This window comes from Lethenteron reissneri, chromosome 46 (genome assembly GCF_015708825.2).
Source record: "Lethenteron reissneri isolate LAM-NWPU_2019-01 chromosome 46, ASM1570882v1, whole genome shotgun sequence".
Classification (NCBI taxonomy): domain Eukaryota; kingdom Metazoa; phylum Chordata; class Hyperoartia; order Petromyzontiformes; family Petromyzontidae; genus Lethenteron; species Lethenteron reissneri.
The window spans coordinates 32,703-49,003 of NC_083824.1; the positions used below are offsets into that span (position 1 = coordinate 32,703).

At 52.2% G+C, this 16,301-nt stretch overlaps 1 protein-coding gene across 2 annotated transcripts in view; it reads right to left on the bottom strand.

The window, feature by feature from the left end:
• LOC133354126 (solute carrier family 12 member 2-like) overlaps positions 1–16,301 on the bottom strand; it is a 44,486-nt gene that overhangs the window by 23,245 nt on the left and 4,940 nt on the right. For both annotated transcript variants that reach the window (XM_061570719.1, XM_061570718.1), the window contains exon 2: positions 9,696–10,321. In XM_061570719.1, coding sequence (XP_061426703.1) covers positions 9,696–10,274 — 579 coding nt within the window. In that variant the 5' untranslated portion in view covers positions 10,275–10,321. The remainder of the gene's footprint in view (positions 1–9,695; positions 10,322–16,301) is intronic.

The following is a 16,301-nucleotide window of genomic DNA, read 5'->3' on the forward strand; positions in this document are numbered from 1 at the left end:
CGAGGCGCTTTACAGAGAATTAAGAACGGCACACGCGAGTGTAACGGTGGAGATGAGGTGAATTAAAATAGATGAGAAGGAAGCGATGGGGGGGGGGGAAGGTGAATCTGTGATAGTGCGCGAATTGGGTGAAAGGGAAATTGACGACGGCAAATGATGACGAATGGATTGAATGAACGGGGACGGTACAGACCGGCGTGCGAGCTTCAACTCTCACCGAATCATTTACTCGGGCGTGCTGCTCGACGCATCGCTAAACGGTCAACCACGGCCACAGACAGAGATAGAGTGGACGTGGTGTGCCGTGCAACAGAACAATATCCCAGACAGGACCCGGCCGAAATTAATATCCAGGTAGAGCAAGAACGTGTATTATCCGGCGTACACGGAACGTTGGCCCCAACGGTGCCAACCATATTCCAACGTTGGTCAAACCTTGGCACGTGTCCCGGGTGACGCATGTCAATGCCCTGTGGATTTCGCACTCAAGTGTGTGCGCGCAGAGAAAGACCTGCACCGTTCGGGGGGAGGAGAAGGAGCAGGCGGGGGCAGGCGGGGGCAGGCGGGGGCCCTCTGTATCTGCTCTCGTTATTTATAGGCGCCTTCGTCGCAGCAGGGGGTGCTTGGTGGCGGGTGCGAAAATCAACTCGATTATCAAAAATGGAGGTGGTCGCCCGGGCTGATGGAGAGAGAAGCCCCCCTCCACTGCCCCCCCCCCCCGTGGCAGCGAGCGGCGCGCTTCGGCGCTTCCACCGCACGCCGGGCCGCCTCCTCCTTGTCTCCTCTCCGACACGCGCGCGGCTTCCTCCGTGCCAATCACAGTCGAGTGCGCCGCGCCACCAATCCACAACAACAACAAACGATACGGCGCTCGTTCCGTCGCAGCCAGACGAAATTTGCGCACGTAATAAAAAAAATGAAAACACACACGGGTTGCTGCGGACAATGTGGCCAGTTCCCAGCGGTGGTAGTTGTGGTGGTGGTGCTCGTGGGCACGGTGGTGGTGGACAAGGTGGTGGTGGTGGTCACAATTCCAGGGCATTATACCAAAGCCAAATAAGCGCATGCGTGCAAAGCTTGACATTCAAGCGACACCGCCTATATCAGGACTTAAATTCTCACCCAATATTGTCCTGGTCACTGGTGGTAGAATAGAGTAGATGGCAGCGCGTGACGAGCAGTGTGGGTTGGGGAGGAGGTGGCGGTGGGGAGCAGTGGGAGAGAGAAGCAAGGGAAAGCTGCTCCATTTCACCAGGTATCCACAGCTATCGGGGCAATGAACCTCGGCTCACCGTCTCAAAAGCTCTCGTGGTCAGAGGCCAAGAAATCCTCGCTGCCCGAGGGCTCAGGCCAATCCCTACGCGAGCTCAAGCCCTTTAAAAAAAAAACCCACTCAAGCCCGACTCGAACCTTGACCCCGACTCTAGCAACAGACGACACCGCGGCGGTGCGCGCTGCCACGGGTAAACGATGCCCACAGACGACGAGGGCTTTCTCCATCCCTCTGCCAAGTGCCTTCTTTCACTCCGCCGTGTCCTGTCGCAACCTCCTTCGTCGCACCCATCCTCCCCCTCCCTCCCTCCCTCTTCTGAAAATAACCTCTTCCCATCCCGTTCCCAAGACACTTATATCCGTTTTGCACAGCGTCTGGCGACAGCAGCCGCGGTTATGGACGGGGTACAATTCCGCATGGTGCCGCGTTGTACATCCCCTTCCCTGCCTCCTCACACGCAGGTATCGCGCGGAGCTACTTGAAAGTCGAAGGGGAGGGGCGGTAAGGGGGGGGTGGCTCTCCAGGGTCCCACAAATTTGTGAAGGTGGTCCGAGAAAGCAAATCATCAAAAGAACTGTGTGTGTGCCAGATTCGCACGCAAGCACTGTCCCCCCCAACCAACCCACAACTCGCTTGGTGTCGACCAGCGGCACAGTGTGGAAATGTTAGGGCCGATTGCTCGCTAAATGGGGAGCCACGGGGTTATATTTGAGACACCTTACAACAGGCAGGTGTGGAATGACACGTGGATTGATACGGATTATTTAAAAACTCATGGTAGAGGCGTTTGATGGCGAGTGCAAGGTGCCGGCCACTTTTGATCACGTGACTTGGTTCGTTTCTCTAAAGCCCATGGGACTGTAAGAACAGACAAGACACTATACAGACAACACACAGAGATGGAAACAAACGAGACGGCACAGACAAGACTGATGAGACAGACACAGACAGTGTAGATGGTACAGTTGGCAGGACAAACGAGAGAGAGAGAGACACACTACAAATGATGATACGGCACAATTTAATAAGACAAAACGGTTGATTGGTGAGTGCAGTCATGACCCCCGAGTCGTGGAAATTCATCAAATGGCAGTGGTACGAATCGTACCCTGGCTACTCATTCCTAATAATAGATACAAACAATGCAATTCGGATTTATATAGCGGATGGAATTCACTGCATCTTAAGGTATTAAACAGTAACGGTGGGCATCGTTATTTTATAGGAGACAGAGAAAGAGGCAGTCGGTCATGGGGGACTAAATATATTTATTGAGCTTGAAGCTTGGAACAGGGGGCAAGGGAGTCGATAGCACAGAGGGCTGAGGGGGGGGTGGAATTACACAATATGGGGGGCAGCAGAAAAGAATCGGAGACCTCCCACTGAGGCCTGGTTGACTCTGTAGCTCTGACAGAGAGCATTGATTTATGGAGTAAGGAGTGCGTGGAGGGGAGTAGAGTGAGATGAGAGGGGAGAGGTAGGAGAGTGCGTGGAGGGGAGTAGAGTGAGATGAGAGGGGAGAGGTAGGAGAGTACATGGAGGGGAGTAGAGTGAGGTGAGCGGGAAGAGGCAGGAGAGTGCGTGGAGGGGAGTAGAGTGAGATGAGAGGGGAGAGGTAGGAGAGTGCGTGGAGGGGAGTAGAGTGAGATGAGAGGGGAAAGGCAGGAGAGTGCGTGGAGGGGAGTAGAGTGAGATGAGAGGGGAGAGGCAGGAGAGTGCGTGGAGGGGAGTAGAGTGAGATGAGAGGAGAGAGGCAGGAAAGTGCGTTGACAGGAATATATTGATAGGAGAGGAAAGGCAGGATAGCGTGCAGAGGAAGGGGGAGTAGATTGAGATGAGAGGGGAAGAGGTAGGCGGGGTGAGAGTTCACAAAGGATCTTGAAGGCGGCGAATGTAAAGCGCTCCAGGCCGGATCACTGGTGGCTCCGAGAGCTTCATAGTCACAGGGTCAAGGCCGATAAACCCCCCGCCGCACCTCCACGCGGCACGCTTACCCAGCCACCCTCCATCCTCCCCCACCGTCGCCCAGCGTTACGGTCAGATGACGCCTGGGCGAGCAGAACACGCGGCGCGGCCTCGCATCGCCGCACTCGCGCTCCCGCGTGACTCGGAGTTCTGAGAAAGGCCACGACGCACAGGAGCAGCACCGCACTTCGCACGCCAACGCGACGCCGCATTGCACAAGCTACGTGCGTGCAACGATTCGCTCGCATTCCCGATAACCCCGGGTGGGATGAAAACCAGACGGCGGCCAAGGCCGGCGTCTCTGAACCAAGGGAGGCTGCCCCATTCATTCCCTGTCCAAGCTGCCCGCTGTGCGGCGCGTTGTTTCGGCACGACGTCCGACGTTTCGCTCGACGTGCGGAGCCGTCTCTCCGGTGATTAACTTCCCCGAAGTTGTTGCGAGATCGAGGTTCCCGAGCGAGCCGCGAGCACGCGGAGCGAGACGTTGGCACAACCCCAAAAGACACGCCGGAGAGCTCCACGGCACGACCGCGAGTAGACCACCCACACACAGTGGCTCAGTAAGCGTGCAACGTTGGGCCGACGTTGCCAGACGCTGGGCCGACGTTGGACCTTTACTGGGAGAATTCCACGTGATGTCCTGCCTCTGGGGGCCCCCAAGGATCACTTCGGTCATCTCGTTTCTTGCCATCTCGATCGTCTTGCCTCCCATATTGTTCCGCTTTCTTCGCGCAGCTTCGAGTCCACTCCGTTGGCCCGATAGACGCGACCGTCAGCGCATCACCTCGCCGTCAGCGTTCGGGAACGCGATCGCTCAAGTCAACCACCGATCCCCCAACAGGCATATCCGCAAGCCCCTAAGAATGGGATTTAGAGCCGGTGAATTGACGCATTGTTTCATGCCTAGCGGGCACTGTACATCCAAGGGCTGTGCAAAAGCACTCAGGTTGACGACACGCGGCACCGACTGAATGAATGGACAGATAAGCCTTATTATTAAACCCTAGATAAGGGTCCATTGAGAACAAGGAGGGAGGAGGGGGTCTCTTGTTAAACAGACGGAGACCTCAACAGTTAGCGGTGCCACTATTCTCTTACCCCACCAACTCCCCCCCCCTGGCCCCCACACGTGACTCGATCAATGGCCACAATTCAAGGTCACACAATTCGATTCCGACAATCGATTCTTTCGAATCCGTTCCAAAGCCCGGTGAATGTAGCGGCCTCGAATGGCTGCAGCGGTCACAAGAACCCCCAAATGAAGCATCGGGAGCACGAGTCAAGAAATAAATCCCGCATGGCGTTGGTCACCTCGCGCGGCACGGTTGGTGTTTCTTAGAGACCGAGGATCGGCGTGTGCAACGCCTCCAAGGCCTCTGTTGATCTACCGCTGGACGAGCACTTCCACCAGCCGTGTTGGTCACGGGGGTTGTGTGTCCATACTTCACCACGCTGGGCAGCGCGAGTTGGCCAAGGGGCTCACGCTCCCAGCACCCACTGGGTGGCAACACAAAGGGGTCTCTCCCTGCGCAAATGAGCACAAGACGGGGCCCATAATCATTAGCAGTGGACATTACACGTGCCTATGGCAGGAGCGTTACATCTGCAAAACAACCAGCGACTCATTGTAAAAAAAACGCGCTATATAATATTTCCAGCACGCCATTACGGAGTGGCGGCGCCTGCAGTTTCGCACACTGTGCTACTACCCGGCGACCCGAGTTCAGCGAACATCGGTGACAAGTGATTATAATCCGAACCGGGTCCTGCAGCCCCGTCCCAGCCCCCTTCGCCAACGTTTGCAGTGCCCCCGCATGGTGAAGTATAGTCAAACTACCACCATTAAAAAAACATGCGTGTGTTGGGAGGTCTTCGCGCAGCAGAGGCTTGATAAAAAGGGCCACAGCTATTTTGACTATTTTCATTATGAAACAGGTAAGCCGTGGCACGATAAAAAGAAAATAACTTAATTAAACTGTCACTCACCCGTCCGATGCATTCCACAAATTAAGATGCACTGCATCACCCCAGAACACCTCCCAACACTTGAGAATGAACAATAGCGCAGAGTAAATATCTGCGGTCTTTTTGTTCCTAATGTTATTGCGGTCGCGCGAAGTTATGCCCTGCGTCACAAGACGAAGGAGGAATCCATTGAGAGATCTCGCACAGCAGCAGCGGACCGTGGTTCGGGAATCAGAATCAGTATTCATCCTGGAGGAATCTGATGAGCTATTAAGCTCTTTATCACAGATGCCCAGTAGGGGCGGGTCATAAAGTTACCAAAACTAAAAATAAAACAACGAAAACGATTCGAGTGTAAAGTATAGCAAGGGCAAACAAATTACAACAACAAATTAATTAATTAAAACTAAAATAGATTGTGTTTTACCAGGTAAAGCCCCACTGAGCTATATAGTTATTTTTTCAGAAGCGACCTGGCCACAAATAATGGCTCAACGAAGTGGCTTATTATCACGTGGAAATGTATAGCAGCCAAACACTCTAAAACACATGTTTCGAAATGTGGAGAGAAAAAAAATGATTACTCCACCACAGGGAGAACATGCAAGCTCCAAATATACAGCAGGCGTCAGGGTCGGGATTGAACTCAAGACCTCCTGTATACCAGGCGAGGTAGCAAACATCACAGCCGCTCTCCTACAAACAGCTTCAAGTTGCCTTCTATCCTCCACACAAGAGAGGGCACAATTTCCCCACACACTCTGCTACGTGAATGTCACGTGACGGTCAAACCAAATTATTTTTTCATTGGGCGATGGAACTTAGACAAGTTTCACTCTGTTAATTAGTTTTCATGCGGCCATTTGCAAGCTGTCAGAAACCATCAGCTCGCTAAGCTTGAGAATAATTAATCGAATCACACCGTTGGCTGCTCTGATTTAAAAACCTAAATCTCGGCAGGGACTCGGGGCCCACCACGGCCACTTTACACGTTTAGCGATCGTCCAAGTGCAACGGGAGAAAAAAATTGGCAGCCTCCCCGTTGGCGGTTGGCTCAATGGAGATGCTTCTCCACAGGGCAGCGATGCAGCTATGGGGGTCTTCATCTTTTCGTTCTCGAGAACAAAACGCAGCCAGCCGAGGGCTACACAAAACTTTGCACACTAAACTGCAATCACGCTCAGCACGATGCCGGTAACCAGGTCTAGGATACAAATAAATTCCTGCCACCCGAACACAGATGCCAATTCGCAGACTGTACCAGGTTCACACTCAAGACTGATGGCACCCCTACGTGGGGAGCCTTCAATATCGAAGACAACGATTCGCATGCCGATTAAAAAAAAAAAACTGGGTCATTAAATTTTTGTTCAACAAAGCCAGTGTTGTAAACGGTGCTTGTGGTACGTGGAGACAAAAAACCCAAAGCCCTGCAACGTCGTCACCCATTATACATTTTTTCACGCGAAGGCCACAACGCGCAGTGGTTGTTATTCACCAATGTAGCGAGTATGATTTTGTTAACTGTGCTTGTGCACCACTGCCAACACAGCAGCAGCAGCGCACCAAATAATATTCGTCATCAAGAGATGATACTTGGCTTCTTAGGTTGCACAAGGGCACATCCTCAGAGCAGCAGCAGCAGGAGCGTTTCCCAACCTGCAATCCCGTGCCACCTGTTGCCAATGTCACCGTTAGTTTGTCTTCACGAAACACCATCCCTGTGTTATACGGCCCGTTGCACACCTATATAGATTAGTCAATACAAAAGCGGGCTAATGATAACTTTTATAGCTTTTAATTAATGTTTTACAGCACTTTTAGGAGTGGTTGCAATGCTGACACAGGGCGCATCACCGGCCAATCACATTGATCTTGCATTGGTGGCTCCACCAGGACATCGCGTGGGACAGGTACACATTCCTGCGGAGGGAGCTGGTAGGAACGTTGGGTTACTCGGTCAATGGCCAGGGTCAACGGCGACGTGGTGTATTCCGCAAATATGGCTGACTGTGGGTGGGCACAAGCCGGCGTGAGTAGGTTAAACATTGAGTTTTATAAGGGCACCATGGGTGACCAGCCACTCCCCACCCAGCCCCACCCTCCCCACCCAGCCCCACCCTCCCCACCCTGCCCCACCCTCCCCACCCCGCCCCTCCCCCCCCACCCAGCCCCACCCTCCCCACCCAGCCCCACCCTCCCCACCCAGCCCCACCCTCCCCACCCAGCCCCACCCTCCCCAACCAGCCGACCCTCCCCACCCAGCCCCACCCTCCCCACCCAGCCCCACCCTCCCCACCCTCCCCACCCACCCTCCCCACCCAGCCCACCCAGCCCCTCCCCACCCAGCCCATCCCTCCCCACCCAGCCCCTCCCTGCACGACGGGCGGACACAATAATCCCCTGTGGGCTGGTGTAACCAGGAGGTTCCTACCAGTAAAACCCCCAGCATGCGAGCTAAGAGTGGGCGAGGTAGGAGAATGCATAGAATGGAGCAAGGAGACATGAGAGGTAGGGGAGCGTGTGGGAGGGAGAGGTAGGAGAGTGCAGTGCGAGTTTATTGGCAATTTGTGCTTCGAGGATAAAACGTAAATACTCATGTGTTTGAAGAGCTCTTGCCAGGGACTCCTATTTCAGCCAGGTGTGCCCGGGTTGACAACCCAGAAAATCATCTCCCCATCCGGCACACCACATCCAGTATACCCCCAACGTTATTGCTGTGGCTGCTAGTCACGTGCCACCTCCCAGAATTTAGTGACCCGGAAAAATAACCGGCGAGTGAGAAATCCCTTGGGCATCGCAATCGGCTCACGACAGCCGCCCCCCCCCCCCCCCCCCCGACGCGGTTACAGCACAGGGGACGGATTTCTCCGGACATTTCAATCGATTATTCTCCTAATTCGCACGGAAGAACAAATTGCTCGGGGACTCCACAGTTCAACCGCGACATCACGGAAGATTGGTCATTAGTCCGTGTCAGAGCCGTACCCTGCCCCGACTCCACTGTGGATTGGGAAGAGGCCCCTGGCGTGCACCCGCAGTGCACCGCGCACAAATCACGGCCTGGTTCCCCCGTGCCACCGGCGTGGACTTGCCTGCACACGGGCCGAGTGCGGAGGCAAGCGGGAGTTTGGTGGGTCGTGCAGATTTACAGAACTCTCCAGGTCCGCTGGAATGCGAGGTGGGGCCAGGCAGTACAGCAAAGTGGGTTTTGCAAACCCATCTGTGTGGACCTACGAGTCTTATGTTCTCATGTGCACGTGGATCTTTCCCCAAGGGTAATCTGGACTTTCCTGGATAAACAGAGGTATGATTATTATTAGAAATGCATTACCTGGCGCTCTCTGTGCTCTACACAAAACACCTGTAACGCTGTCACTCGCACACACGTGGCGGGCGTTAAGGCCAAACCCATCGCCGAAATGGACTCATTTGCGCAATTTATCCAGGCGCCCACCCTAACGACTACAGACAGTTTGTGTATCATCATAATCACCACATGAAGCTTGCCAATTAAAAAAAAACGATTCGGTAGCATGTCAGTCTGTGGGAACGAGTATTCTTTGACTCGACGATAAGTATTTAGAAGCGGAGGGGAGGGGCGGGGCGACGGAATTTTCAGTCAAAGAGTGCTCAGTCCCCTCCAGCCCCCCCCCCCCCCCCAAACGCTATGGCTCGGCACTGCACCGCGACACTGTTTGGATAATTCGTTGTTGATATTTGCGCGGCCTGACGGCGGAATGTTCCGAACGAAATGGATCAATCACGGTCGTATCACGCGAGTTGCACCAACGCAACAAAACCCACAAACATCCCATGCCCGGCGGCGACTCTGGAAGGAACGTCACGGTTCGCCGGAGGCGTTCTGGGCAAGCCGCACGTTTAATCGCGCGTTCTGGGCACACGCGTGCGAGATATTGCCCCAGGAATTCAGTGGCATCTCAAGACTCTTACGCCCACGGGAAACATCCACCGCATGAAGAGCTTGAAGGATGCGTGGTCTTGTTAAAAGGTGAAATAATTCCATGACGGTCGTAAAACGCGAACTCGGTTACGCAAATAAGCACAAAAAACACCCTCTCAAACATTACCACGTTGGAATTATAACTTCCCATTATTGGCATGCATCCCAACACCACCACCAGAGTCCACACGAGGAGCGCCTAAGCAGCCGTCAGTACCAACCGGTTGCCAATAGTGCCAGAACTACCCACGGGAAACCCCCTCCGGACACAACCAAGATACCCCCCCCCCCCACCAGACACGACCGAGGTGGACCCCTCAAAATACCCACGTGCAAGCCAGATGCCACCCAGCTCCCACCCAGAGAGCCTGGTATCTCAAAAAAGAATGACAGGTCCTGGGATACCCAGAAGAGGTGGAAACCCGCGCGGTCGCCTTGTGTCGCCCCTGCCACCAGCGGCTCCGGGTCCCCGTACCCCAGTTCAAGTGGCACGCGCCAGGCGCCCCCATCGTCGCGACCGCCCCTCACCTCGTCGTGCAGCTCGGCGAGCGTGGGCCGCACCAGCTTGTCGCCCAGGTGCGAGCCGGCGTTGCGGTAGAAGTCGATGTGCGGCACGGCGTCGATGGTGTTGTGGCCGAACGTGCGCAGGTAATAGGTGTTGGTGTGCGTGTCGTACGCGTGGTAGCTGCCCTCGCTGCGCGACGTCTCCCCGCCGGCCCCGCCGCCGCCGCCGCTGCTGCTGCTGTTGCTGCGCGAGCGGCTGTTGACGAAGTTCACGCGGAAGCGCCCGGCCTTGCCGCCCTCCTCCTTGTGGCTCGGGTCGCTCAGGTTGCCGTGCGGCGGCTGCTTCTTCTGCTGCTGCTCCCCTCGCTCCTCCGGCCCGTCCTCGCGAGCTCCCTCCTGCGCTTCCTCCTGGGTGCCCGGCGGCTCCTGCGATCCCCGCTCCGGCTGCCCCCCGCCGTCCGCGGCCGCTGCGGCGGCGGCCGCGGCTGCGGCAGCGGCGGCGGCCGCCTCCTCCTCCACCACGTTCACTTGGAAGCGGCTGCCACCCAGGCCACTGCTGGCTGCCAGCTGCAGGCTTGACATTTCACCCGAGGGAGGCTCCATTCTACCCGCTTCTCCCGTTCCTCTGTGAAGCTTCTACGCGGTGCGAGCTGCAGAGAACGGTGAGAGCAGGAGGGGGGGGGGGGAAGACAGCAAGGGTTTACAGCGGCATAAAAACAGCGAGAGATCAACTTCACCAAAGGAGAGGTAAAGGCGTCAAACATGGCCTCACGTCAAAACACACAGCTTACTTGCACATGCACCTAACTTTTTTTGCTATCATGGATCTGGCTCTGACATCTTTGCACTGCCTTTTTCGACTTGCATGTGTTTTTCACTGTTAGACTAAAACATGGAGCTTACTCGCACTTATACCCAACCTTTTCCGGCACCTCTCGCACACCTCACATTTGCACCATTCGATTTGTCCGTTTCGTTTCCGGCCGCTAATATCTTGTTTGTTCGTTGGGCAACATTCCTTAAGGATGTTTTTGCCTTTTGCTTTTGTTGCTGCTGCTGCTGTGCTCACGCACCTCCTGTGTAAAATAGCCGGGCCACTCGCTAAACTGCGTCATTCGTTTAACAAATAAACGTAAACAATCCGTGGCAGTCTTGGACCTGTGCTTCGAAGCGTGCAGACAAGTCGCACACGCCCCGCCGTGTCGAGGGCGCACGTCCAGATCACCTTTCAGCCGTGTGCATCTCTCTCAACACGTCCTGCGTCTGTACACGAGAACTCCTTTTATCTGCCACACCATTATAGGCATCTCCTATTATCCCAGGAAACTGCAGGGTACCCAAAAACTCCTATTACCCCATGGCCCTCTCCCTTCCTATAATCTGTGATTATCCACGGCTTTTGCCAAAAGTCTTTGCGAAAACGGCATCTTATTATCTGCAATAAAAATTCACGGACAAAAGTCTCCACGTGGAAAATTCATCCCGTTATCCGTGGGGTTAGTCGCAAAAAAATTACCTGGCGGATTAAGGGAGGAAATAAAATGCCAATAAATGCCACAGATAATAGGATCCGTGATATTGGTCGTCCCCATATCACCGTCGCTAAGAGGAGTTCTCCTGTATCTGCGTATCACTCTGCGAGTGTCCATGTCTGTATGATCGTCATTATTGCCATCATTATTTGTTAATTGAAATGTCACATCACATGCGGAACAGCTCGAAAAATCGGAACAAAGTGGTAACTTGAGATAATTAGCGTTACTCATGAGGAAGAAGTGATGGCAGAGCAAATACAATTATTAAAAACGATGCGTTATGTACAACATAGACAACACAATGATGACAAAAGCTCATCGTCTGAACTGCACTTGACACTCTCTGCTGTCAAATTCATTGAGCTATTCATGTACTACCTGAAAATAAGTGTATTTCGTGTGGTCTTTGAATGGATGAATTGTGGCTAAATTCATAAAATGTCGATGTGAGCTGTATCCAACCCAAAACCATGGGACAAAAACACCACAAACGTTTGTGTTTATGTGACTCTCGATCCGTGCGTGCAGCCGTCTCGACTGGTGCTTGTCCGAGTGGCGTGTGCATCTCGTGTATAGAGGCTCTATAAAACGTTGTTGATCCATGACACACCATGGGAAAGGGCGAGTGGTAGAGTCCATTGCCATTTAAGGGCAGATGAGTTGGGAAGAAGAAGGGATGCCAGGACGGAAGTCCCCAAAGAAGAACAAAGTGGAGGCTACGGCTCAAGCTGAACAGCAGGAAGAAGGAAGGAGGAAGGAAGAAGTGTCAAGCAGGAATGGCCTGGGGATGAGAGGGAGGCTCATAAAGCAAAGCATTGGAAAAAAAACGTAATGATGAACGCAGCAAAGTTCCGACTACACCGATCATCTTCTTGTTTCCTCTGATCGTAAAAAAAAGAGAGAGCGATGAACAGGGGGAACATAGACATGGAGTAGGGAGAGAGGGGGTAGAGAGAGGGGGGGTAGAGAGAGGGGGTAGAGAGAGGGGGGGGGGGTAAAGAGAGGGGTAGAGAGAGGGGGTAGAGAGAGAGGGAAGGGGTAAGAAGGAGAAGAGCAGAGCGTGACATCTTTTGTGAAATCTTTCATTTAAAAAAGGGGGGGGGGGGGGACAAAGCAAAGCATTGAAACAACGAAATGATGAACGAAGCAAAGTTCCGACTACACCGGGCATCCTCTTGTTTCCTCTGATCGTAAACAAGAGAGGGAGGCAGAGAAGGGAGGGAAGAGAAGGGGAGATAACGAAGGAGCTAGCAGACGTGACCTGCACGGAGGAGCAAGCGTCTGCTTTCACAGGGGGTGGGGGCAGGGTGATTCAGAGTGGGGGTGGCCACACAGATTTCACGTGATTTACGAGGGGCTTGAGCCGCTGTAGATGGAGAGATTTGCAGTTGGCTCAACTTCGATCAGGAACAGTGCGGAATGGCTGTGATTTATGTTCGAACACCGCCTCGCAATTCACCTCGCCATGTTTTGAACATTCATTTGCGGAAAGCTTTTTCTTGGTTCTTTCGGTAAAGTCGCGTAGAAGGGAAATAATACAATAATGAAAATAAAATATAATAAAATTCTCACGACGTTTCGGCCACAACACAAGCAGCCGTCCTCAGGTGAAGACAGAGCTGTCTGAAAGACAGCGCTCCAATGAACACCGCTAAGCGTGGCAGCGTATTTTAAGCTGGGTGGGTGGAGGAGAGCGCCTTAACAAAGGAGTTTACATATCAACAGAAGACTTTAGCATTGAATAAGCTGTGTTAATGTGAGATAATTAGCAGGATGTTAAAGTCATACATTAGCATGTAAGAACCAAGAAGATGAATACCTGCAGTCACGAAAGTTTTAAATCGAAAAATTTGCGTAAAGCTGTTGACACGATTTCAGGAGTAAAGTAGTATAGGGTGCAACACAGCATTCGTGTTGACAGTCATGCATTGAGTGATTGGTGCCTTCAGCTAACGATCACGACTCCGAGCCAGCCCTGTGGCAGAGGAAATATCGAGTGGGAAATGAAGCCATGGAATTCAGTTACAAACCCACGTAAATTTGAAGTTTTCGTGAGTGCAGGGATGCATACTCTTTGGTTCTTTCGGTAAAGTCACGAAGGTATAAAAAAAATATGTATTTTATTTATATAAAAAAAAAAATTATGAAGTTTATTTCATTTTTTATAAAATACAATAAAAAATAAAATACAATTATTTTTTTCAATAATCAACTTTGGGGAGAAGGGTAATTCAATTGACCATACTTCACCACGCTGGTCAACACGCATTGGTGTGGATGGGGAGCTGACAGGGGGCATAGAAGTACAACAACGCAACAACGATTGTAGCTGTTCTGACAACCACTTAGCCCCGCAAGCCATATGACGACTGAAGTCTGGCAGTCACTCACTTAAGCGCTAAGCGCTATCCAAGCCCAATTCCTGGTTAGTTTCCAGAGCTCTGTTTATGCATCTACCGGTCTTTTTGCATGAATAACAAACAAACAAAACAAGAATTCCACAAAAAATTGTGGGCCTTGAAATAACATATCTATACACAGTAACTATATAATTAATCAGAGACGTTTCGGGCAATGCCCCTTCATATCATGCGTCGCCGATATTTTTTTATTTCTTTCAAGGCCAAAGTGTTGAGTGGTGGTGGTTTTTATTGTTGTTGTCTGTGCTTGTGTACCGCTACCAACGCAGAAGCAGCAGCATCACCAAATCATTCGCCTTGTACAGGGAGAAAGGGAGTACAGCCCAGAGCTGTACTCTCTCTCTACACGTGGTCTCGAGTGTATGTCTGTAGCTGTTTGCCAACGTCGTGTACACACACCTACCTCCTACTACACACACACACACACCTACCTCCTACTACACACACACACCTACCTCCTACTACACACACACACCTACCTCCTACTACACACACACACACACCTACCTCCTACTACACACACACACACACCTACCTCCTACTACACACACACCTACCTCCTACTACTCCTACTACACACACACCTACCTCCTACTACACACACACCTACTACACACACACACACACACGTGTGTGTACACGCACACCTACCTCCTACTACACACACACCCCCTACCTCCTACTACACACACACACCTACCTCCTACTACACATACACACCTACCTCCTACTACACATACACACCTACCTCCTACTACACATACACACCTACCTCCTACTACACACACACACACGTGTGTGTGTACACGCAAACCTACCTCCTACTACACACACACACGCGTGTGTACACGCACACCTACCTACTACACACACATACACCTACATACTACACACACATACACCTACATACTACACACACCTACCTACTACACACACCTACCTACTACACACACACACGTGAGTACACGCACCTACTTACTACACACACACGTGTGTGTACAAGCACATACTGTACCTACTACACACACGTGTGTGTTCACACACCTACCTACTCAACACACACGTGTGTGTACAAGCACATACTGTACCTACTACACACACACACGTGTGTTCACACACATACCTACTAAACAAACGTGTGTTCACACACCTACCTACTACACACACGTGTGTGTACAAGCACATACTGTACCTACTACACACACACACACGCACGTGTGTTCACACACCTACCTACTCAACACACACACGTGTGTTTACACACACGTGCACACGTGTGTTCACACACCTACCTACTACACACACGTGTGTGTACAAGCACATACTGTACCTACTACTACACACACGTGTGTTCACACACCTACCTACTACACCCACGTGAGTGTACAAGCACATACTGTACCTACTACACACACACGTGCGTTCACACATCTACCTACTACACACACGTGTGTGTACAAGCACATACTGTACCTACTACACACACACACGCGTGTTCACACACCTACCTACTCAACACCCACACACACGTGTGTTCACACACACCTACCTACTACACACACTGTGTTTACACACCTGATCTACTACTACACACACACACGTGTGTTCACACATCTACCTACTACACACACGTGTGTGTACAAGCACATACTGTACCTACTACACACACACGTGTGTTCACACACCTATCTACTCAACACCCACACACACGTGTGTTCACACACACGTGCACACGTGTGTTCACACACCTACCTACTACACACACTGTGTTTACACACCTGATCTACTACTACACACACACACGTGTGTTCACACACCTACCTACTACACACACGTGTGTGTGTGTTTACACACCGACGAACCCGGCGATTTGAAACCCGGCGAACCAGAGTTTGAATCCTGCGCACAGCCAACATCGGCGATGCAGATCTGAGTTCCCCCCCCTAGGTCGACTCAGCCTTTAATGATACGTACCTCGTGCGTTGTGCACAAACATCGGCACTGCGGAGTCTGAGGAGGCCGGCAGTGTGGCACTTGCCCCAGCAGTCTTTTAAAGGCTACCCGGGGGATCTTTGTCTTGTCTTTGCATTGTACGGGTGGGGGTGGGGTACAGCAGCAGCAACCCCCACTATTGTACCCCCCCCCCCGCCGGCCCGCACTGACCAGAGTGGTGAAGTATGGTCACAGATGTACCCCCCCCCCAAGACAGTCGTGGCACGGGGAGGCCCTCATCCAGCAGTGGATTGACTAAAGTGCATGTTACACGGTAGTCTAGCACTGTGTGTGTGTCTGTATGTACGTGTGTACATGTCTGTATGTACGTGTGTGTGTCTGTATGTATGCGTGTGTGTCTGTATGTGCGTGTGTGTATGTACGTGTGTGTGTATGTACGTGTGTGTGTCTGTATGTGCGTGTGTGTCTGTATGTGCGTGTGTGTCTGTACGTGTGTGTATGTCTGTATGTACGTGTGTGTGTCTGTATGTGCGTGTGTGTCTGTATGTACGTGTGTGTCTGTATGTACGTGTGTATGTGTCTGTATGTACGTGTGCATGTGTCTGTATGTATATGTGTGTGTCTGTATGTACGTGTGTGTGTCTGTATGTACGTGTGTGTCTGTATGTACGTGTGCATGTGTCTGTATGTACGTGTGTGTGTCTGTATGTACGTGTGTGTGT